Genomic DNA, 25,391 nt, shown 5'->3' on the forward strand with positions numbered 1-25,391 from the left:
TCAAGACTCTTGCTCTATTATTCAGAGGACAATCCTGTTCTATTTATTGAGGAAAACGGCACATTATGAACCATCAGGAGTACTAAAATTTAAAATAGATTTGAAGTCTAGTTTTGTCTTTACTGCTTACATGTTTTGTAAATTTGGGCAAGGTGATGAAATTATCTGTCTTCACACATTCCTAATAATATCTTGTAGGATTGTTGACATGTTATAAAGAGCAATTACTGTAACAAATACTGATTGCTAATTGTATGCTCTATTTCTAACTCATCTTACCAGTGTATAGCATTCTCCTAATCACAGAGAAAACACTCTGAATTTGTCCAAACAGATTGATCTCGGAAAAGATCTGTGACATTGCACTAATTAAGTCAGTGTCTCCAATATCCATGTACATAGCTCTGTGCTCAATCAAAGGATAAGCTTGCATGTCCTTCTATTTGAGTTTTGATTGTCATTTATATTGTCAGTGACATATATACATTGAAACATTGTGTTACTAGAGGGTATACATTTCTATAATGCTCCCAAAATGTGAGTGGAAAAAATAAATGTACAAAAATATGGTGTGATATATCAAATGCCAGATGTTTTAAGAAGCATTCAGGTAAAAAAAAAAATTGGGGAAAATTATAAGCAGAAAATATGAGGAAGATTAACATTCTATGGTCTTTAGGGTGAGTCTCTGAGTTGACATATTTGGATTTTTGAGACATGCAAACTGCACAACTTTAGGAAAGCCTGAAGGACACAGAGTGGTTGGGGAAAAATGATGAGGATTTGATGGCAACAGTGACTTGTTGTAGGTATTTGGACCACTCTAAGCTTAAGCAATTTGTATGAAAAGTTTATTTGTGAAGTTTTGTCTATTCATTAAAAAAAGCATTTTATTTACTTGAAAAGATTTACTGAGGACCTATCATGTACCAAGCAGTATGTAAATATTGCGGTCACAAAAGATGAGAAAGTTGTGCCTCCCTTCTGTGAAGTGAACCTCTTCAGTCTTTCTACAGAGATTATTCAAAGTTAGCAGTTTCAAATACATAGCCAACACAACCACCTCCACTAGAAGGCTGATGGAAAGACGTCGGAGAGAGGCACTGTTGAACTGTTTGCTTTAGACGATGTGATCTAGATTTGTTTGATTTTTATAAAATTCTAACAGAACTGTGTTTCTACAGGCTGTCTCCTATAGAAAGAAAATTCCCCAGTTCTTAATAGGAGTGCTGGAGTACATTGCCTAGAATAAGGTATATGATATAGCCCTCCTGCCCTTTGTTTTTTTTTTTTTTGTTTAGTGTTTTTTTTCTCCTTTAGACACTGTCCTCCATACACTGCCCAAAGAAAGCATATCACTGCAGTTGGACAAACAGCAACTTTGAAAGTGAGCTGTTTCCCTGCCTAGAGCAGCTATGCTTGCAGAAGCTTCCAGGTAGCCATGCTCAGTGCCTCTTGATGCTCCTGTGCTCAACAGAGAATGCAAGAAGACTGTTCTTTGCTCCTCATTTTTGCATGTGTAGATGGTTTTCAAAGACCTAAAGCATTGCTCAGAGGCTTTGAAACTCACAAGGTGGAAAAAAACTGCTCATTCCTTTGTGTCTGGAGCTGTTTCCTTAGCAGAATTCATTCCTAGCCCCTGGATATAGCTATAGTACATGTATCCTTTACCCTCTCTTAGAACTCTCATTGACCTCAGCAAGTTCACAAACAGTACTTCAGCTAAAATCAACTCTTATGGGAAAACATAAAGGGCTATAGACATCATTCTGCCTGTTCAATAGACATTTCCAACTGAGATCTCCATTCCATTTCTATAGCATTTTCACATCCCAATAAGAAATCCTGTTGCCTGGGTCTGAAGAGCAGCCTTGACCCAGAAAATGTGTAAGATACAAAATGGCCTCTCCCAATAGGATGCCTAGTCACCCTGTTTTGTGGGTAAATTTTGGGTAGATTAGGTGTTTTAGAAATGCCTTTGAATTGACCCTTTCTGCAGTAAGAGCTGAAAATTGAGGGAAAAAAAAACAGTATTTGACTAGAAACCCCAAAAAAGACAATTTGTTTTCAGGATGTGTGCATCCTGGCCTTCTAATTTGGAATCATAATCTCTTCTCTCTAATTACACAGCTGAAACTGGATTTCCACTTATTTACACAGAATAACTAGTGAGCCACATTGCTTCAAACAACCTACTCAGAATGGGAATTTCTAAGCACGGCTTACATTCTCCCAACCAAGCCACCCAAGGTTCCACCGAGCCACCGGACTCTCAGGCTCTTAGTATGGTTTATTATAAAATCCTTTACCTGCCTCAAAGCACTTCTCATCAAAAGCCACTTCTAAGCCAAACTGAGGACTAAAGAATGCCTTTAACAGAATCCTAAAATAGCTTTTAACCCGGGGCTGAGAGAGAAAGTGCTTTTAACCTAAAGTGCTTTCCTCTTTCGTACTTCAACACATACCTAGTGCTCAGCCTTAGTGGCTTGAAGAACACCCTTAAGACCCAAATGAAAGAGACTCCATTATAGATATTCAAACCTGTTATATTAATACATTACAAGCAATATTTGAAATCATTAAGCAGTTTTACTCCTACTGACTTTGAGTCTTTTCTTATTGAACTCTACATTAATGCAAATAAATTGAAGTCTTTACCACTTGGGATTCTAACAAATCTATGCAAATATTAGAGAGAATACAGCCTTCTTACCTAGAGTTTGCTTAATTCTGGAGTTAAAATCTCTGTGCTTTCCCCAACCAAAAAGAATCTCTCGATTCTTAATCACTGGATAATGTTTTCATCTTCAGTCTATGTTAGTTGGCCTGAAAAGATAAATTATTTAGAATTAATTCACTTAATTTGCCTAAATGTTATTCATCAGATCCTCTTCTTATAATTGCGGTTATATATAATTTATAAAAAGAATTTAAATTTTATTTCAAATTTGTAAAAAATTATAAATAAAATTATTTATTTCACAGTAGTGTCTACCCTCAATAAAGCAGCCCTTCCTAGTTAAAGAACATGATACTTGATGATAACTTTTTACTGGAGATGAATTATTCTAAGCTTTGTGATTAAGCAGGTGAATTCTATGAAATATCTATTGAAAGTGCATAAAGAGTCAGCAAACACATATTGGAGAAGATAGCAAAATCTGACGTACTTGAATTTTATAAACGATCCTCTTTCTACTGTTGACTGTATCCATAATTCTAAAGAGGCAAAGACGAGCAAATGAAAAGTACAAAACTTTGTCAACTCCCACTGCTAAGAAACACTCTCTGCAGAACAAATATCTGCTCATAGCAATCATGTAAAACTCACGAAGTGAACTAAAGTTTATTTCCCCAATGTCAACTAATAATGTCTTGTCTTTGGATTTGAATAACTTAATTTTATAAAACATTTTTTCTTTCTCACTTTTGTCTTTCATTCATTAATATATTGACTTAGTGACTGGAAGTACCTGAGGCATAAGTATAATAATGTAATGCATGCATATAAAAATAAGAGAAGGCTGCATTTCTCTTTTCCTACCATGCAAAGTCTCTGTCGCCTTGAACACTAGTTTTTCACATAGTGAACTTTGAGTCTCTTCTACACTTTTCAACTGAAAGTCACCAACACCCTGAAACTATCCTTGTATTCCTCCCTCTTGTTAATTTTTGCTTCTGTCCCCAAAGCTATTATGTCATGTTTTCATATCATCCTTTTAGACTATGGGCTGTAAATTTAGATACCATCTTATTCATCTCTGTCCATCATGGGTACATGTTGCTTAGGATGAGACTAGAAACTCAGATCAGGGGTCACCTGTTTGGTGGGTCTCACTCTTCTCCTCCTCCTCATTTCTTTCTTGGCTATCTATTCTCTATTCGTCTTATTCTCCAACTATTGGATCCTGTTCAAACATTCTGGGGCTGAAATATTCCATCTCTGTGGCTTCTAATTCCATCGGTAGGTTGATATTCTCCAAACTTAAAACGTCAACCTCACACTCCAGACTTGCATATTCAAATGTCTACTTGACATCTTCCTGGGTGCTTGGTAGACATCTCAAATTTATCCAGAGCAACCCTTGATTCCCTGGCTCCCACGTGTTCTCTATTTCAGGAAATACCACAGCCATGTGCCAGCTGGAGTCACCCTCCACTCTAACTCTGTCTCTTTCACTTCCATCAGCAAATCCTGCCTAAAAATATATTCTAAATTAAACCACTTTTAGTCACTTCCGTTATTACCATCCTTATCCAAGTTCCATCCTTTCCCTGGGGAATATTTCACCAGCCCCCTGCCTGGCCTCTCTGCTTCTCTGCTTGACCCTCTTAAATTTAGTCTCTGCACAACAACTGCTCCAAGGAATCATTTAGAGATGTAAATCATACCATTCACCCCCTGCTCAACCATCTCCAATTCCTTTGCATAAAACCATACTCAAAGTTAGGTTTAGTGTCCTCTTATGACCTATGTATGTGTTTCTACCTGCTTTGGCCTCCAGAACTTTGGCCTATCTTTTCAGTTTCCTCAGCACTGCCCTGCTTCATAGTCATCCTATGTCAGCCATCCAACCCTCTAAGCCATAGCTTTCTCCAGCAGCCCTCAGAGTTTTCTGTTGCTCTGTCTGTTTACATTGCTCAGTTCTCTCAAAAGACTTTCATTCAGAGATGTCTTCCCTGAATATACCATGAGCTCTACCTTTGCTTATCTGTTTCTGACTTTATATTATGTATTAATGTGCTTATTTTTCCCCACTACACATACACACACACACACATATACACACTCATCACACACACACACACATATATATGTGTGTGTGTGTGTGTGTTATTAGTATGTTGTATACAGTATATAATATAACAGTTTTACTGTTTCTGAAAGATATTAAAAAATCTTTGATGGATACTTTGAATAGATGAAATGATATTGTATAGAAATTCTTTTACCATTCTCTCTACTATTGTGATTCAGTGTGTGTGTGTGTGTGTGTTGGTGTGTGTGTGTGTGTGTGTGTGTGTGTGTATGTGTGAAGAGGGAACAGTTTTGTGTAAGCAGAGAGTATGAGTCAAAGTTGCCTTCTAAAAAAACAAACACCAAATTCCATGCTCGCTGTGCTACTGGGTTAGTGAGTTGAAGATACTAATTTCTTTCTGGCTGCTGAACACTCTTGGAAGATCCCATTTCACCAATCAGAAAAAAGCACAGTTGGGGTGTAATTCCATGCAAGCTTAAATGAATAGGGACTTTATAAAAGGACATCCTCCATGAATCTGTGGGAAGTAGACACTCCTAAAAGTCTAAAAAGGGAAGATGAAAACTGTATAAGGTACAGGGAAGAACATTGCATTTCCATCTGTATGGTAGCTAGCTTTCACCAAAATACACCCTTGCTCTGCTCTTGTCAAAGAATGCTACTGCCATGACAGCCAGCTGTACATCTTCAAATGAAATCCTCATCCTCACAGTCTCATCCTCACCAGACTCGAGATAGCTGCATTGTCTAGGCAAATCTCTAGGCCAATCTTCCCATAGTGGATGCTGATATTATCTTCCATAGACTGTAGTACTTTGAGCTTTAGCAAAGTAAAATGGACATGTGTGAACAACATAAATGAACAAACAGAAGCAAGGTACATATATAGCATTTGGAAATGCCTGCTTATTTACAATTTAAAATACTGAAAAGTTGGAAGCATCCATTATTTTTCTTGTTCTTGTCTCTTATGTCAAAAGTCATAAGGCAATTAGAGGTTCACTATATGCTATAAGTTCTGCAGAATCTCATCTGAATGTCTTGTATTTATAGACCAAAAAGCAGTTGCTTATACTTTTAAGCAAAACCATGAAGTTTGTAAGAAAATCAAGCACTTTCTGAAGCACTAAAGAGATACATGATAGTACACTCATCTTTCAGCACGAGATAGACGTCTGTATTCCATACAGACATAAACTCCAGTCACGTGCTCATTCAAATCACCTACCTGGCATACCATCTCAGTAAAGCTTAGAGACTGTTCTGACCTGCTAAAATGTGCCTACATGTTATGTTGTATTTGAAGAGAAGAAAAGTAACTGTACGAAGTGAGCTAAAAGAGATTTAAAAAGTGAACTATTATTGCCTAAACATGAGCTGAACACCGATGATACCAATAGACATGTCAAAGGATGTAAAGGAAAGTCCATAGGCTTCACCACAACATGAAGAACTACAGGCAACTGAGGAATGAGGAGAGTGGGAGGAACAGTGCTCTCCTGGGAAGAGCACAACAATTGGTTATCTAGTTCCAAATGATCAGCCCAGAAAACATACAGACAAGGAATGTTATGCATACTTCTTAGGTTATACTTAGAAAGACATATGCATATACACACAGTCATCAATGCATATAATTACAAATCATAAAGAAAAGCCTTAGATTTGAAAAATAGGCAGAAGGGGTACATGAAAAGGTTTAAAGGGGAAAAAAGAAAAGGGAAATGCTATATATATTATTAAAATCTCACAAAGAAAAGAAAATAGAAAGAAATTAAAATAAAGAATTCATTTATACTGCTAAAATTACACGATAAGGATATTATTTGCATATTACACAAACCCCTTCATCTCCCATATGACAACATATTAAAAATTATCTGCCTGTATGTGACATTTTGGAGAGAGAAAAATTCAAGTGAATGTGACCTTCTTTGAAAGCCAAGAGGGCTATATGCTTTCTTTCCTTGCATATATTGTATTGTTTGATCTCAGGCACTGAAGCATCCTTCACCGAAACTAATGTAATTGAAATTTGACTACACTAGGGTTAGTTTTGTTGCTTGTGTATGAACATGGTATTTCTCTGACTTCCTGTTTCATGATGCCTTGAACATTTAACCTCAAAGCATCTTTAAGTCTAATCACTTAGACTGTATTTGTTCTGTTCCTTCCATATCTACTCCTCAATCTCTTATATAATCATCCGTTTTCTTAATGTAAACACAATGTTGTATGCTTCTTAAACAAGAGCAGCTGATCACCTCAATAAATACACCCCATTTCGATGATCGTTGTCTGCTTAGCTTCTGAGCTGGACAGTCCAGGTTGCTGTTCCTACTTTCTGCCCTCCTCTCCACTCTTCACAATGTGTCATCCTCGGTGCTTTAGTGGCTTGCCTTCCTGAAAAGAGGACATCATTTTGAAAAGTGTGCAGAGACTGTCTTCTAGGTAAATGATGGTAACACTGTCACATTATTTGAACATTTAACTGCACGTATTGAGTAGTTCTCCTCGTACGTTTGATTCATTGGGAATCTAGCTGACAAAGAACCCATTACTGGGTGTTCTTCCCATAATTTGTCAAAAAATATACAGCAGCAAGGAAGGAGAATGAAGCTAATTTGTAGTCTGGGTGACTTAACCTGGTTATGCTGATGAACTAACTAAATCGGTCAAAAGTTTGAGAGCTTAAAGATTAAAACCCACCATTCTCAAGTTAAACTCTAATTCATTATGTAAACAACATGATTTATAAGTACAGTCATGTGGAAGGTCTATTTATTTTTCTCACCAAAAGATGCTTTCAATGAAAAATCACAGAAAATGGATTTTCTCCAAACAATGTGTTGCCTGCCACCCTTGGTATAAACGCTACAGCAGTAGGCTGGAGATATAATGATCGCACTTGCCAAGGCCAGAGACGTTTGCAGAAGATTCCAAAAATATTGACACCTCAGGCAAGAGGCCTTTTCTAAATACAAAACAAAAGTTGTTAAGACAGGAAGAAAAGATTAGCAGTGAGCCCACAGATGGGGATGTAGGTGGGGAGTTAGGAACTCGGGGTTCTGGGAAGGCTCCCATTTTTGAATATCCATAAGGAGGAGGAAAGCAGAAATAATCCTTAATGGTGTGCCAGGCAACAAGCATGGAGTTTAGGGGCAAAGCTGGTCATGTAAGCTTGCCAAGAAAAAAGAATTTCTCCTCTTTCCCTCCCCCTTGTCTACACTATTTTAAGAAAGAAAGTCAAACACTTTCCTGTAACATAAAGGTTCTCCTTGGTATGTTGAACTCTGGACTTGGTCAGATCTGCAGATGGGAGGCAATTCTAAATTTACCCTTAGATTTGATAATATTATTTTACATCTATCTATATAATATTCTTTCTTTAATAAGATTTCCCTCTGACAGAAGTAATTCATAACTTATGATGAAGTCCAGTGTCCTGCTGAAGATTATTTTCAGTTGCAAATTCATAGAAAGTGGACAACCCAGCTATGTAATAATGAAAATTTTCTGATTACTTAACTGTCTAGTTCAGAGATACGGACTGTGTGGGCTGTAACTGAATCCAGGAGCACAAAATGTTGTATAGTTTCATAGTCCTCCTTCAGCTCTGTTCTTCACTTCTGCCCTAAATCTTCTGTGTGTTCTTCCAGAGAAATTTGATGCATACAACCTGCTTCCTGTCCAGCACCCTCTGGAATGGTGGAGATTCTACTGAGCCATTTTGTTGATCTTGGCCCTTTATATTGTAATTGTGCCCTCTTTTTTGCAATCTCCTGGGAAATGCTATGTCCATGCTTTTGTCACATTTACAATAGTAACACAACTTGAACAATTGCTATCAAGGTAAGTAGAGGGAAACCTTTGTGGTTTAGGACTTGGGAAGTCTAAGTACCATGGATAAGATGTAGTTGCTATGGATGGCTTTTGGGCATATGTTTCATTCACCAATTTCTTCCAAGTAGAATTATTACGTTCACATAGTCATCCCATATAGCCAGCTCAGAAGGGGCTGTAAAATTCTCAATGTTTAACTTTAGGCAGCCTCACAGTTCAAATCTATAAATGATGATATTATCCTCAATCTCTCTACATCTGAATTTTAAATTTCTTGAAGGAGGCCCCAGTTTGATCCATAAGATAGCCTTAGACCTTGATGGATCATGTTGGAGCTGAGATCCTGTTTTCCAGAGCAATATACTCTTGAGTAACAAAAATAAATCTTAAGAAGGTTATAAGAAATATGAGAAAAATTAGTTAATAAATACTGAACTCAAACACTTTCCAACTACTGAAATTTAAAATATTTAGGTTTGGTGAGGTCATTTTGCTTTGTTTTGCTTTACTTCCTAGGGCATTATTGGCAATGGAAGAAGGATAGAATTTTTTTATGGGATACCCATTTTTCTGGATGGCCCTGTAAGTGGCAATAGTACACTTCCTCTTTTCCCACATGACTACCTGAGATAGCCAGTAGTGTACATCCTCATCCACTCAGCAATCAAAACTGCAATACACTTGGTTTTTCTATCTATTCCCAAGCAAAACACCATGTCCTACAATCTTGTCTATCTAACTCATCTTTTCCTCATCTTCTTCCCAAGACTTCACCAAAACCATCCGAATTCCATTGTTATCACTCTGCTAAGATGACTTTCTTTACAATCACCCATATCTTAAAAGTTGTCAGAAGCAAAGGGCAGCTTCTTATATTTGTGTCCATCACCATTCTGCTACATCTAAAACCCTTAATTTCACTATTAAGTTCCTATCCCCATTCTTGGAACTCTCATGCTTCCTCAACCAAAAAAAAAAAAAAAAAAAAAAAAGGAGGGGAGGGGAAGCGGGGGATTTTCATTGTCTGCTCGATATCCTATATCGTCTTCTCATACCCACTGGGTCATGAGTCTCATCTCTTCTTTTCTGGTTCATTTTCATGTTTTGTTGCTCATAGCCTAAATCTTTGTGACCATGAACAACAATTCAGTATCTATGACTTAAAGGTGTTTTTTTTTTGTAAAATTAATATAGTGTAACATCTACCATCAACACAATGAAGACTGATTAGCAGGTTAAATATGTAAAATATATAAAAAGAGCCCAAGTTATAATATTTCACCTTATATTTTCACCTTTACCAGAGGGAAAAGCACCTTATAGTCAGTGGGAGCTAATACAGTGCTGGGCAGCCACCTAGAGTCATGAACCGCAGGTATCGCACTAGCAGGGAAAGAAATGGGATTCCAAAAAGAACTATGTTGGCAAGTCCTGGTGTCTAGTAGTTCATGAAACACACTTTAACATAAGATATTTTACTTTTTAATACTATTATTATTTTTTAGAACTTCATACATCTGCATCACTATCATTCTTCCCTCTTCCTGTCCAATCTTCCCAAGTTCATGATCTCTTTTAAATTGTTATTATTACATGGTATGACAATTTGAATGAGGATTCCATGTCTCTATAGGATCATATATTTAAACACCATGATTGTTTGCTGTAATAGCACAAATTACATTTTAGTGGGACTACTGTGAAAGTCTTATAGGAAGTGTACATTAAGCTATGGACACTTCCAGGCTGTAATGCAACCTGTCTACTATCTGGCATGTAATAGTGAATGAGTGATGAATGAATGAGTGATGAATGAAGGAAACTTTGCATTCTCTGCACTACTCAGCATATGCTACGTGTTCACTGCTATCTACTGAATTGAGTTGTGTAGAATTAAAAACACAGACTAAGAAATGCCATAGTATTTTGTAAGGTATAACAAGAATAAATACTAAGTTATAAATAACTTCCTTTGGGGTTTATACATACACTGAATTAAAACTGAGCATATACTGCCTTATTATGGCTAACTTCATATCTTATACTTTTCTTTCTAGTCTCAGTCTTCATGTCCAGCTATTTCTAGTCCTTTTCATCTGACAGCACAGGTTAAACCATATTTTATCATGAACCTGAATTCCAATTGAAGTTGAATCAGCAAGCTATTGCTGAATAACAAACAGACCTTTGAAGCACATAGGATAATATACAGTGGGAGTGTGTCATGTGTGACCTACAACAGGTCTGGCTGGACAGGCCTGCTTTATATGCAGTCTGGTTAAACTTCTAAACACTGGGTTGAGTTCTGGACATACATGTTTATCCCAGAGCAGAGGATGATAGAGCAGTAGTTAGCCAGGGAAGATTTGCTTTCAGCAACAACAGAGAAACAAGTTGAGGGGAAGATTGCAGTGCTCCCTAAGACTTTCATCTGGAACTGACACATTTCTGTTCACATCACACCACACCAAGCCACCTGTAGATCAAGCCCAGCACTAGAGCTATGAAGAGACATAACTGCCATGTATTCTAATAAATGGAACCTTATGGTCACAGGGAAGACAATATAAATCCACACTCTAACTCCAAAAAGATAAACAAAACAAAATCTACACTGTTTTCCTGACTTGGTATTAACATCTTTCGTAGACTCTGTATTGCCTATTTAGCTAAGATACTAGTATCAAATCAACCCATCCTCTGTGCCACCATGCTCTTTATAAACTATCAAATAGACTCTCACCATAGGTCTAAGCATGACCTAACCATAGATCAAGCAAAATTATGGTAATAATACACACTTCACTATAAAAAGTCAAGCAACCTGCTAATGTTCCTCCATATTGGTTAGGATGCCTTTGGCTGAAAGTAGTGGACAATCCTGTTTAAAATAATGGCACATAAGAAATCTACAGAAGGGCTTCATGGTTGGTATATAACATGTCCCATTGCTTTCTTTTGTAAAGCAAATTAGCCTTTGTTCTAATGCTTGTCTCAGAGTGGCATGAATGCTCAAATAGATCCAAGTGCTACCATAAGGTGACGTTCCACTTGGGAACAAGGAGAAAAAGTGTCTCCTTTTCTACAGTCTTTTCACAAGGGAAGAAAGTAAAGTCTCAGGGCACACTTCAAGATCACTTTTCTACCTTGCTTGTTCAGACTATCCCATCATCCAGAAGTGCAGGGATGTAGACTTCAGTCAAGAATAATTTTGGGTTATGTCTTATGAATTCTATTACATTTCTGTTGACTGTGATTTTGTGTGCACATAAATATGTAAGTGTGTAGGTGTTTGTATGTTTCTTTTACTATGTAGAGATCAAAGAAAATGTCCTAGTAGTTGTTCTCTGTTTGGATCAGAGGAATTTTAATTGGGTTTCTTGGCAGCAAATGGCATTACCTGTTGGGCCATTTGGCCATCTTGAGTGAATTCTCAGAACAAGAAAGGAACTTATAAAGAAAGGACTTATTTGTAGCAGATCATTCGTATCTGTCAAATAACTGAGCCTAGTTGACAAAATATAGGACACATCATAATACAATATTCATTTCCTTTTCAGGCTTAGTTCAAGATTTCAATAAGCCCTGAATTTTCCCTGAATGAAGCACCCTGGTCATAACCGCCACTCTCTCAAGTGTTAGCACATGCTATCCTCCGTCTCTACAAATGCCCATTGTGTCCCTTTCTTAGTTTTCTACTCAAGTCCTACTTATATCTGAGGGCTTGGCTCAGCTCTTTGCTGGGAAGTTGTGCATGGAGAAGGCTGATCTGACCTTATCTATATACTCCCACAATGCATCTTTCCGAACCCAGGCACAGCATATTCACAATAGCATGTTCTTTCCCTTTCCTTTGGTGTCAGTCTCCTACACAGGATATATGCAGAGGACGGAGAGTGCAAGGTATTGTAATGCATATATGGGATATTCTGGAGTTACTGTGCTACATAATAAACATTTGTGATTCTCTTTCACAGATAGCTAAGTGAATTAAAGAGGAAATTTAAGAGAAGAAAGCAAAATCTCTAGACACACCAAAAGTCACTTTTCTATATTGCTTGTCTAGATCATCCATTTCTGTGTCTTTCTCTTACATCCAGGTGAAAAAGAAAGCAAAACAAAGCTCTATTAGAAATTTAGCACTCACTTCATGACAGCATCTACTTTTCCTTAAATGACTTCCATCCAAAGTAATTTCCTCCCTTTTTCTATTACTCTTCTTCTACATCTACCTCTCCCTCTCCATCTCCCTGTCCCTCTCTCCCCCTCCCTCCTTTCCTCCCTCCCTCCTCCCTCCCTTCTCTCTGCTTTATTTGGGTATGGGGCTTATCTTCACTTGACATGTTAGCCCTATGTTGACTATGTAGTTTATTTAACTTACTTAGAATTCAAATCCAGAAGGGTCAGGGTCATACAGTTACTATGTGTTTCCAAGACTCACACAATATTTATACATAATGGAAGTTCACCAAAACTGTTTTGAATTGTCAGTAGGGGTATTTAGAAATGAAAATTATCTATCTATCTATCTATCTATCTATCTATCTATCTATCTCTCCCTCCCTCTCAAGCATGGAAAGACATACACCTATACTGGAGGGCACCATTTTTATCACTCAAAATCTCTCAAGTTGCTTGCTGTAACAGTCCTATAGTATTAGAAAATCCTAGTATATATATTTACATGAACTGACTAACTGCCTGCTTTGTTGCTGTGCAGATAGAAGAGTCAATCAACATTTTGCAATAGATGTAAAGTAAGAAGTCTACTAATAGGTTTATATGTTGTACTAATGTTTCCTGACTGTGACCTTCACTTCAGCCATTGTAAAATATTTGCTCTGAAGTTCTAGACAATTTTTCTCAGGTAATATTCATGTCACTCTTTATTACAGGGATGGTTAGCGTTTGGAACAAATCTCTGCTACCTCATCAAGTGTTCAAAATATATACAATTGTTTGCCATTTCTTTATACTATCTGGATTTTGAGTTTAATCTTCTTCCTGTCTCTTGTATAAACACATGTTTCCACATCAGAGTGTGTTATTAATAGTGCATTATCCTAACTTGATTTCCTCCATGACGTTTTTTACCAGCACTCCCCAATACATTTTCCTAGGCAATAGATGTAAATTCAGCTTCCTTGAGATCTCGGTTTCTTTGTCTTCAAAATGCTTTGCCCGTTAGCATTGTGTTATGCAGCGTTATATATTTTCTCTTCATTTCTGTATATGTAAATTTCTTTTCTACCATACCCCTACTGACAATTCAAAACAGTTTTGGTGAATTTCCATTATGTATAAACATTGTGTGAGTCTTGGAGACACATAGTAACTGTATGACCCTGACCCTTCTGGATTTGAATTTTAAGCAAGTTAAACAAACTACATAGTCAACATAGGCCTAACATGTCAAGTGGAGATAAGCCCCATACCCAAATAAAGCAGAGATATTAGTACAGACAACGGAATTTAGTGGCACCTATCTTTGAGAGGTGGCTGGAAAATACTGTCGGAAGAAGTATCTGTTAATGAATTCATCCTTTGATCAGCTCAGAGCCCTCGTGGTCCAATCACAAGGTCCAATCTCAGTACTACCCCCAGATGGGGAATGGCACTTTCAATAAATGAATCTTCAGAAGACAGTTTAAATCCAAGCCATAATTCCATAATCATAAATGCAAAAACACTGCTCAAAAAAATCATCTGTCTTATTCTAAATGAAATGGAAAGGCTGGAATCTCGGAGCCCAAATCAGTATTAGTTCAGAGAAACGCCCTCTGAAATAAACGAAATTTCAAAAACTGAGTCTGAGGAGTATTATCTCTACCACACTCTTATAGAAACTCACATATGTCATCGCTCAAACAAATAAGAATGTTTTAAATCACTCTAATATATGACTTAAATTCGGTTAACTTGGTTTAATTTGATGTTGCTGGGCCATTTTGAACAGGAGCCCTGTTGCCTGCTGCATCTGTTGAGCAACCGGAGAAACTGCTATGCTGGGAGTCTAATGCAGATGACATAGGGAAGTTCTGAGCTGAACTTGTCAGAGAGGGGATACTTAAATCTAACAAGAGGATGGGCATTCAAGGCAGGAGAAACTCTTAGCAATACTTTATAGTACTTCCCTTGCTACTTTCTTCCCCTGCAGAATGAATGCCTTAAATAAACTGGACAAACTGCATTCTTGATAACTGCTGATAAACTTCTAAAACAAGCAGGATTCCAGATGTGCTAAGCTTAATTATTTCATGGGAGCTACCTCAGCTCCTCTGCATTATTTCAGAGACAATAGAGAGCAGTCCCTTAGAGACTATATCTCACTCTTTACCCATGCCTAATCAAGGACCATGTTAATTTTTCTTACCCGGAGATCAGGGTTCTATTCCATAAAGAAGGGTCACACGGTCTTTATACATCTGCCATAGACCCTTTGAAAGTAAAGCAAAAATCAATTCCTATGCAAGATGAAGGTCTCAGTATTGGCTATGGAAGTAGAATCAAATTAAAGAACAACACGGGCTTGGATTTTAATGACGCTCATCTTTGTTTCGTTTGCAGATCAAATTTTTGGCTCTCATCTGCACACAGTGTGTGAACGAGAACATTCCACAGTTCCATGGTTTGTAAAGCAATGCATTGAAGCTGTTGAAAAAAGAGGTGGGTGACTGAATGCGCAACCTCGCTGAGTCCTTCGAACAGCTAGGGCTCAAGTTCGTGGAGCCACTTGTTTTCTCTGGGAAGCCATGCAATTAAAACTTGACTTTTGTTAATCGGTTAAGAGGATCAGGTTTCTTATTAACTTCAGTTTGTTTTTTACATTGGGGACATTAGCAATTCTCACTAATGTTCCGTGGTGGGTTTTTTTTTTCCCTTTAATATTTTGTCTGTCTGACGTACTGTTGAATCAATTGCAAACTTCTTGTTTCCAAGCCAGTGGTAAAACATTCATAAAATATCAGCACTCACAGTGTTAGAACCCTCTCACATTCATGCTGGTAGATGTGCCAGAACAATTTTTTGGTAAGCCCCCAGCATCACCCAAGTAAAGCAAACAGCGTTTCTACTCACAGACAGCGATACGCCATCTTCCACATGGTTCTGTTCAGTACAGATTACAGCTAAACTGGGTTTCCTGGAACAATTAACAGATACACCTCCAGTGTTAAGATGACCTTTGACTCCTCTGTTTCAACATTCTGTTTTTCATCTGAAATTGTTTCATCTCACTGAAGAGAACAAAATAAACCCCAATTGACTCATCATTTCTAGGCTAGTTTATCTGTGCAGTGTTTTTCCTTCGAACTATGACTTCATTCATTCAAGGTCATTTTTCCTGGAAGATACACACTGTAAATGCAGAATCTTTAAAAAAATGTATTAAATAAAGAATGTGAAGCTTCATCACCATCTGTTACAAGTTTACAACATATTTCCAGGATCTAGGGGGATATATATCAAGTGAAAGATAGAGGTGTTTGCAGAGGAAAGGAATAGCTGAACCTATTCTTATTTTCAACACCTATTTCTTAAAACAATACAACCAAAAGGGGGAGGGAATCTTCAAGTATTCTGCCCAGAAAAGGCCATTTTAATTCTCTCAGTGTTACCTGGCTTTATTATAGAAGCATAATAAAAACGGCATGCAATTTCTAACTCCTAGAAATTCATACTTTAATTATACAATAAGGACAGCCTTGGGATCCTATTATTCCCATATCAGTAGGGAATGAAAGAATAACAGGAGGGGAAGGGGTGGGTAGGGACACAGATAAAGATAGTGACTGTCAGAAAAGCACATCGACAACAGGAGGAGCTGAGGGCCCAGAGAGCAGGAAACAGTTACCGCAGAATATGCACCAGAAGTGTCTGTGAGAAATGAAGCTGATTGGAATTTAGAGAGAAATGTGTTTTTATTGCATGTTGCAATTTCATTTAATTTAGAGGTACCTATCTTAGGAGTAAATATTATTTAATAAATACTTAAAGCCAAAATGGATCAGTGAGAATAGTGTTATTATTTCCAATAGCTAAACTATCATGATTTCCAAGAAATCTTCATTCACTTTTAAATACTGAGTACCAACGGTATGAACATTATTATATTAGATCAAAAATCCAAATAGGCCATTGGGGGAAGCCGTATATAGTAAGATGTATGCACACAGGAAGAAGAGCTTATATCTCCTGATTTGTGAGCCTACCTAAGGCAAAATGAAAATCCCTGCTAAATGTAGCTTTGCTGTGCACAGATACCATAATATCATAGAATAGAAAGTGTCTATAAATAGGAATTGTATCTGTGCCTGGCATTTTCATGGTGATTTTTAATAAAGTAAGATGATGTTTCTGCTGACAGGGGCAATCATGACAGCATTATATTTTATTGTCCCAATGTTTACTCTCAAAATGAATTTGTAGATCCAGCACTAAACAGCTGCTAATCGCACATATGATTATTAAAATAATTCCTGAGCATTCTAATGAAACTCAAAGACACTTTATAATTCTGCAAAGCAACTGACAATTGAAAGCACTTTGGCAGTGTTAGCTTAAAGGAACCTCGTGGATATGTTCAATAAAAACTCAGAGACACAAGCTAAAGGTCTCACATTAGTGCAAGATTTATAAGTGTGTACTCTGTTACGTTTTTCTATGATCATTTTGTTGGATTAGTAGCTTTACATTTATACACCAATTCTGTTTAGTCGAAGTGTTATTTTTACTACATTTTGGCATATTGCACCTCAGGACAGAAGTAATTTATGTGAATCTAAATCCAATATTTATGCAGGCTTCTGATGACATTTGATGCAGGGTTGGTACTAAGAAGTAGCCAAGGACAGAGCCAAGCATCTCGACATGGCTGGGACTCGGCATGTCTGGAGAGCTCCTTCTAATGGCCAGATGCTCCTCCAGCCATAAAGCTCAACTGCACAGTCATGGGAAACGCTTTTGGGTTTGCTCTAGGAAAGACACTCTTAATGAAGTCTGCATTCACTCTCCCGGTCTTGGGGAAATGGCCTCTGTGCTCATGATGTGGGCACACTGGCCATTATAAAAAGGATTTGGCTCCTTCCTTGTTGTCCCTTTGTGATTCTTTTTTTTAAAGGTATCTATAAAACTCAAGCTGTATTTTAAAATACTTTTTATTTATTTGATTATAAACTGAAGCGTGACAGGGCAGACAATCTCAGTATTGCTTCTGCCTCTTCTCAGTTTTCTTGCTGCTTGAGTCACAATGAACCATACCTAAACAAACACCTGAGGTTCTACCCAGTGACTAGCAAGAAGTATATTCTTCATTCACCTTCAGTTAAGTGACGTGAGTTACATTTAAACTTTTAGAATGTTTGTACACAACTTAGAAAAAATGGTTAAGTAAGCCTTGTAAACCAACTGGCAAATGATTTATTTGGTACAGTCACTAGTCTCAGTTTTATCCCCTAAACCCTTGACCACCAAACTACATTTTCCTCCCCAGCCAGTTGTACTGCCATTTCTGACATTGTCTATGCAGCCCTAAACATACTTCTGTACAAAGATCACACTGATTTTGGCAGATTGCAGCTCCTTCTCTCTGCCTTACTTTTATAGTTGAAGACAGTGAGGTACCCTGATAGACCAATGAACTTCTCAACTTGAGTTTCTTCTTGCAAAGATACATTGGATATTAATGAATGAAGAAGCCATCACTTGATGCATATTGGTCTACATGTTATACACTAATACTGTAGAAGAAATAGTTACTAAACACCTGGACAAAGCACAAACAGTGCTAAGTGCTTTGAGAGGAAAGAACTGGTATAACAAGACAGAAAACCATTAAAAAAAAACAGAAAAACAAAGATGTATGCTTTATAATTATCTGTCAGCCCCTGATTCATAAATGCATGCTTGTTTGCTTTCATTTTCTCACAGAACCATGGTAAGTTTAATTTTGCTTTTTTTCAGAAAGCTATTATCTTGACCCACTGTGTGACCGCAGTAGGAGAACAAGCCAGCTTTTTTACTTGGAAAGACAGGCTTAAATGGAAAAACCAAAAACAGACTATCCCAGAGATTTCTTTTATAGAGAGACAGAATTTACTAAATTGATGAACATAATTTCCCCTAATATGTTCTTGTATATCAAGTACAATTTCTGAGTGTAAGGGAATGACAACTGAATTTTTAAAATTATATAATAGGATTGACATTCACTGTTCATAACATGATGTGATAGCTCATTGCTCCTTTAAGATTTCAAGTTCTGGTACTGTGCCCATCAGCTTAGCATATTAAGAGGATACCAAGAGATCTGTAACATAGCAAGCTGAATATACTTGACACTACTAAATTATGCACTTGAAAGAATTATTTGACATTATGCGATTTTTATCACAATTTTTTAAAAAAGGTTGTTTTACTCAGTGTATGTGCCTATGTCTGTGTATTCCTGAGGGTGCATCCCACAGCATAGCATGGATGTGGACACAAGAAGGCAACTTGGAAGGGTCAGTCCTATCCTTCTGTAATGTGCTTCATGGGGATCTAACTCAAGTACTGAGGCTTGGCAGCACACTCTAACCCTATGAGCCAGCCATCTCAGCAGTCCTACCATACTGTGTGTGTGTGTGTGTGTGTGTGTGTGTGTGTGTGTGTGTGTGTCTGTTGGGGGTCCTGTGTATGTGATCTCACATCTCCCACATTTGATGATTTGAGATACAAGCTGGCTTTCTGAATGTTTCAGCAGTTACTAATCAACAAGAAGGTTGCCCTTTCTGTATTTTTTCCCTCAAACACCAAAAATGCTATGACAGGAATGAAACACAAGTTACATACTTGACTTACTGCCCAGAAGATACCCTGGGATCCATAACATCGCTTAAAGATTTAAGAAAGACCTTTAGTCCACTTCTGAGAAGGTCTTTAGCCTCAAAAGCTTTATCTCTCAACTGGCCTTCATGGCAGCTGTTATATTTTTTTGCTGTCGTTTGTTTGACAGGATCCAGTTATAGGTTCCGATGTCTGTTTAAAGAAACAAGGAGGCTGTTGGCTCTAAGATCCCCGCATTGCTTGTGTGGTCAGCATTTTCCCAGGCTTTTCTACGTAGTTTGCCAAGCAAAGGGACTGACCTTCTGTGGCAAACACTTTTTCATTTCAAAATGCTCACTTTGATTTTTGTCCCATTTTATACTCATTCCAAACTGTTTACAACCCACTAAAAATGACTGAGAATTATATGTTTGTATAATGGATTCCTTTTGTGGTCCCAGTGGAATGTTTACTTTGAACAATTAGTTATCTTAGGATAGATTGTAACAAGTTGAAAAAAAAAGAGTGGATAAAGTTATTATTGTACCTTAACTGTTTTTTTAATTCCTTGTGATTATATGAAATTTGAGAAACTGTCACTTTAACTTGAAGTTTTATATGGTCATATTCACGAGTACTAGGATACCGTGAGAAACAGGAGGATACTTCTGTGACTTAGAAAACTTCACAGTGTGGAATAGAAACAAATAGATGAGTATTTGCTATAAACATATTGTTATGCATATTAGGTGGGGTACGCATGTGCAAGAAATGATTGGATAAGCAACAGGAATGATGATTTAAATATTCTGAGGAGCTATATGAAGCTTGTCCTTGTTAGTATTCTGTTTCTTCACTCAGGGAACCCTTTGGTCCATTGAGATCCTATGGAGTACTTTGGTATCAAAATAAAACTTCAGATTGCTATTTCCTATTGCTCAAAATCCAAGTCACTATAGTGAGGGTTGTATTGCCATAACTAGTTGTCTTCTCCCAGCCCTGCTAACTTTATTCTCCTCATTCTTTTCTACTTTGGAATAATCTATGATAGCTGGATCCAGGCACGCACTAAAGGCTGATCCGTCTATGAAGAATGTGCAATTTGTACTGCTTGGTTTCTGACGAGAGTCTTGCAAACTTTTATGATTCCATCCTCTTCCCGAGAGACTTCTGCTTCCTAGACTTATAAGCAGTGAGTGAAAAAAAAGTAATAAAAACAAAAACAAACTGATAAAAATTACATGCTTTAAACAAATTTAGAGAACAAGATAAGCAGTTTTTCCTTTTCTCTCGAGAATATTTGTGGACTTGATTAAAAAAAAAAATGTCCCTAAGGGAGTGAGCTGTGTTGGTGTTTGTTGTTTGTTTGTTTTGGTTTTGTTTTTTCTCACTTTTATGTCTAGAGCTGACTGTCCGCATGTACTTCAACACGCAGGGTCCTCAAGGAAGCTCTTGAGAGCATGTTGCAAATTAACTTAGCTATTCTTTCTGAATTAAAATTAAGACCAGTAATTTTTTTTTTTTGCCTCTTGGTGTTTTGTTTTGTTTTTTGTTTTAATGCAACCACAGAGACAGCCACCTTCCTGACAACACTGTTGTGCTAGATCCAAGTTGGAGCTGACTCTTTCGGATAGTCATGCTGGGGCCTCTGTGTCTGTAAGAAAGCCACATTGAGGGCTGAGAGGGAAGACAATCCCAAACAGAGTAAACAGGAAAGAGCCAGTAAGAGTATAAAAGAGAAACCAGGAAAGACAACCAAAAGAAATCAGAGATGGCAAGGTGGGGAATTGGGGGTGGGGGTAGGTTTTGCAAAGAAGAAAACAACTGTGGACGACAGGGTAGGTCTCTGGGTTCTGAAAGGGGGGAGCACAAGGTTTTTTCATATCTAGCAAGTTACCTGAAACTTGCTTTTCCATCGCAGAGAAATTTATTCTTGCTTTGAAATGACCGATAGTTCAATCTTGCAATGAGCAGTATGTTCTTGAATCTTCACAAATTCTGCATAAATGCTGTTATTAATTAATTCGCTCTACTTATTAGTGGCACTTAATTACGTTTATCTCCACATAGCGACATACAACAGTCTTGTTATCAAAAAGACCTTAAGCATAGCAATAGTTAACATAAGAGTGGACACGTGCAGTTCAGTCTCCAGAGAAGCTAGCTAAGGAACACGGCATCGTGCCTCTGCTCACTCCCCATCGGCTGCAGAGATTCCCACACTTTGGGTCCAGACTGCAAAAGAACAGTGTCTCTTTCCAGATAAAGCGTGGGTCTAATTTCTAACATTTACCACAACTCTTAATCCCCATTCTGGAATTTAGGATTTTAAAATACTTTCCACTGGAGTCACTTGGTCGTAAGCCAAAATTAAGACCCTGCACAATTAGCCTTTTATTACGGATGGAGGGTTTAAAAAGAATCAGCATATCAAGATGCAGTACTCTAAAATGTCTTCTAGTGGTGTCATTTTATAAAGTAAATTCTTGGTCTGGGAGTTTCTATTATAAGGACCTATATTCAGAAGTTAATAGTTTGACCATTAAAAGTAGTCGATCTGGGAGCTGGCAGGATGTGTTAGCCTAGAAACAAATGTTTACAACATTTGAAAAAGAGATTATATTTGTTTGGAACACTTTCAGGTTTTCAATAATCAGGAAAAAAACATAATTATTATAAGGCAGTCAAAGATTTTCAGATATTTGTTATCCTGGGAATCAAAAAACAACATGACTTTATAGTTTTTTTTTCTTTTAATTCTTGTTACATAATGAAAATTGACTCATTAAAGAACACAAAGTCTCTTACAACACTGTCCCTATGCTCTAAGTAAAAATAAAAACAAAAAAACAAAAACAAAAAAAAACTTTTCTTTCTGTTAGAAGAGGAATATATAAATTCTACTTAGATAGGCAACTTTTGGGCTTATCATTTTAAAATTGAAACGTCTTAAGTTGGTTTGGGAAGCGTTGAATAAAACTAAAATTTATAATTCTTGAGTTTCCCTGTGACTAATGTTCCCTTTAGTAGAAAAAGATGGTATTTACAATTCCCCTTTTCTATTTGCAAATAAATTATGTCCAATAGAAACATCAATATATACACATATAGCAAGCCAAATATATATTCTGGGTAACATTTTTGCACTAGTCTGAAGCACTGAGCATTAGATACTCTCCTTTAGTACTGAATAATTCCTGTAGAGCTGTACTTTGTCATGATTTTCCTGTCTCCTCCAAAGATTCATGTTTCAATGATTCCTAGATTCCTTTAAATTCTTTGGAAAGTTATTTTATAGTTTAGCAGCCTATGGAGTTATTAAGTTTTTTCTTGGGTTAAAAATAATCTCTTCTTTTCTAGTTTAATCTTTTCACCTAATTTTATACTCTTCAGACCACTTCCTATTTTCAGTTCAGAAAAAGAAAAACAATCAAATAAGGGGAAAAAAAATCAAGGGCAAGGCACTTTGAGAAGAAAAACAAACTACAAAAACCAAAATAGTTCTTTAAATGATAATGTTGGAAGAACTCTTGAGGTTCCTGAAGAGTACAGATGCATATGCAGAAAGCATGCTTTTTTTTTAGGAAAAAATAATTTGAATGTCTGGGTGTTGGAGTAAGAGTATAACACAAAGTTGAAAGCTTTGCACATACCTAGGTCAGTGCACAGTATGTTCTTTCATACATACATTGGCTCCTCACACAGGGCCTGACAATGAAAAGCTTCCAATAAATGGTATGGATGACAATGTATAGCCAAGAGTTGCTGGACGGAGGGAGCAACATGATATAGGAGGGGGTAATGTGAGTTATACCTTGTTTTTAAAATACTTAAAGTAAGACAACTTGCAGAACATGTCAATGATTCAGTGAGGTACCATCTTTCCATCAGGACCCAACTGTATAATCAGTTGAAATTAGTTTGCCTTGAAGATTTTGGATTCTTCAGTTTGGAGAGATTCTATTTTTAAGTGAACAACCCAGCAACCATTCGTAACTCGTTTTCAATAGAGGAATAATGTACTGTTGTTACATCATCGCTAGCCTACTGTTTTTAATCAGATAACTGAATAAGGATAACTTGTAACTGGCATGCCTGATGACAGTCAGACATAGGCTCAGATCCTATAACCACAGAGGAAGGTGAGCTCTGTGTCTTCTTTGATTTCATGTTGGAATAACATGTTAGTACTGTTCTATATTATTTAACCTAGTTAGTGCTTGTTTTCATACACCTCTCATGAAATTTTTGATTAATGGAACTTTTTGAGCTAAAAGAGATTGATAATTTGAAATTAGCAATCCATGATCGGGGCACACGGAGATGGCTCAGCAGTTAAGAGCATTTGCTGCGGTTGTTGAGGACTTAAATTTAACTCCTAGTCCCCAAATCAGGCAGCACATCCACCTGTAGCTCCAGCTCCAAGAGATTCAACATTCTTGTTGACTACAAGAGCACATGCACACAGGTAGTATACATACCTATATGTAAGCACATACATATACATATAAAATAAAGATAAATAGTTTTAAAAAGAAATACATGCTCAATACAGAAATAGAAAAAGAAGATGTCAAAATCCTAAATTCTGACATAGATTGGGATTTTGTTTTCTTCAAATTTACTTCATCAGGACAAAAATCTAAACTTTGCTAATGAAAAAAAAATGTGTCGTTAAAGTTAGAATTTTAAATGTATAATTAAAAATTGTTATTTTATTCTAAAAATGTTTAGTTTCTAAGTCTGTTTTAAATTTTTGGCATTTTGGAGAGAATGAACTCTTGAGTTACCTGGAAAGTCATACACTACCTAACAGACTGTTGTGATCAGTGCTGTGAGGTCTTTTTGTTTTGTGTGTAAGCATTTGGCCCTGTATTTGAAATTATCTAATCTAATATTAATATCCCTTGCTTTAGACAGAGTGGGTTAGCATAAGAACAGTATACTTCCTCTGGATTTACCTTTCAACTCTGACACTTGCTGATGTTGGCTCTTCCAGTACAATCTCAGTTAGAGATCTCTCCTACTCTTGTCATTACTGAGGGGTTACAAGGTCCCCATAGGTGGATAACTCTTCAAACTGTGCTTTCTCCTCTGTTCAGCAGCCCAGAAGCAATTCTTCTGGAATCTTCCTCTGGCATCACAAACTTCAGCTTTGCAGCCAGAGGTTATCAACCATGTAATCCTCAATTCTGTCAATGGTGTCACACTTTATTTGCCTTACTGCCCTAAAAAGAATCAAACTGGACATTAACATTTTTCTCGTCATACATATGTTCTACTTTCTTACTAGCTCTTGACTGTGTTTCTGTTCTATGCTTTCTAGCCTTTCATGGCGCCTCTGCAATTCGTCTTGGGGCAAATATCCTGATGAGACAATTGCTTATGTTCTCTTTTCTTCTCAGGCCAGTCTTCTCAAAGCTGTCAAAATAATCCCTCTTAACTAGGGATTGGATTATGCTATCCCTTCTTAGAATTCTTGAATGATTCTTCTTCCTCATCAGGATAAGCAAAACTCCACAGTGACTGTCCCTGTTGAAAGGATAAGCACATGATCCCTGCCTGCTGTCCATCTCCAAATTCTCATAAACTGCTTCCTGTATTCTAGGAATACCAAGCATTACCTTCTCCAAAGAAAATATTCTAACTCATTCTACAACCTCTTCAGGCCCACCATTCGTTCACCATGCTGACAATGACATTGCTTTTCCTAACACATCCCTAATTGCCTGAGATTGTCATACCTGCTTTCATTGGATGTTCACATCTAGAACGTGAGTCTTGAGCATAGCTGTCGCGTTAACCACTTTCTAATGGTACTTAGCATTCCATATTCAGTAGGAGAAAGAGGTTCATTTCATAATGGATGAATAACTGGATGAAGAGTTGGATATTATCCAAAATTTCTTCCTCAACATCCACCCTTAGAGAATGATACCTGTGAAATAACGGTTCAGACTGTTACAAAGTGCAGTGACCCAAAAC

The 25,391-nt window shown here is 37.2% G+C and overlaps 1 protein-coding gene and 1 long non-coding RNA gene across 7 annotated transcripts in view; one reads left to right on the top strand and one right to left on the bottom strand.

The window, feature by feature from the left end:
• LOC114608264 overlaps positions 1-15,777 on the bottom strand; it is a 98,326-nt gene extending 82,549 nt beyond the window's left edge. Inside the window, exons 1-4 of one of the 3 annotated variants that reach the window (XR_003709331.1) lie at positions 15,681-15,712; positions 14,977-15,040; positions 7,025-7,163; positions 2,714-2,826 (exon numbers count right to left, since the gene is read on the bottom strand). This is a non-coding gene — a long non-coding RNA (uncharacterized LOC114608264). Of the gene's footprint in view, positions 1-2,713; positions 2,827-7,024; positions 7,164-14,976; positions 15,041-15,680 lie in introns of all 3 variants that reach the window. The other 2 variants (XR_003709332.1, XR_003709333.1) reach the window with 2 other exon arrangements.
• The window catches only part of Arhgap15 (Rho GTPase activating protein 15), a 603,756-nt gene that overhangs the window by 361,118 nt on the left and 217,247 nt on the right, over positions 1-25,391 (top strand). For all 4 annotated transcript variants that reach the window (XM_028752207.1, XM_028752209.1, XM_028752208.1 and 1 more), the window contains exon 10: positions 15,171-15,269. In XM_028752207.1, the coding sequence (XP_028608040.1) occupies positions 15,171-15,269 (99 nt within the window). The remainder of the gene's footprint in view (positions 1-15,170; positions 15,270-25,391) is intronic.

Source organism: Grammomys surdaster, unplaced genomic scaffold, assembly GCF_004785775.1.
Source record: "Grammomys surdaster isolate TR1022 unplaced genomic scaffold, NIH_TR_1.0 125888, whole genome shotgun sequence".
In the NCBI taxonomy this organism is placed as follows: Eukaryota; Metazoa; Chordata; class Mammalia; order Rodentia; family Muridae; genus Grammomys; species Grammomys surdaster.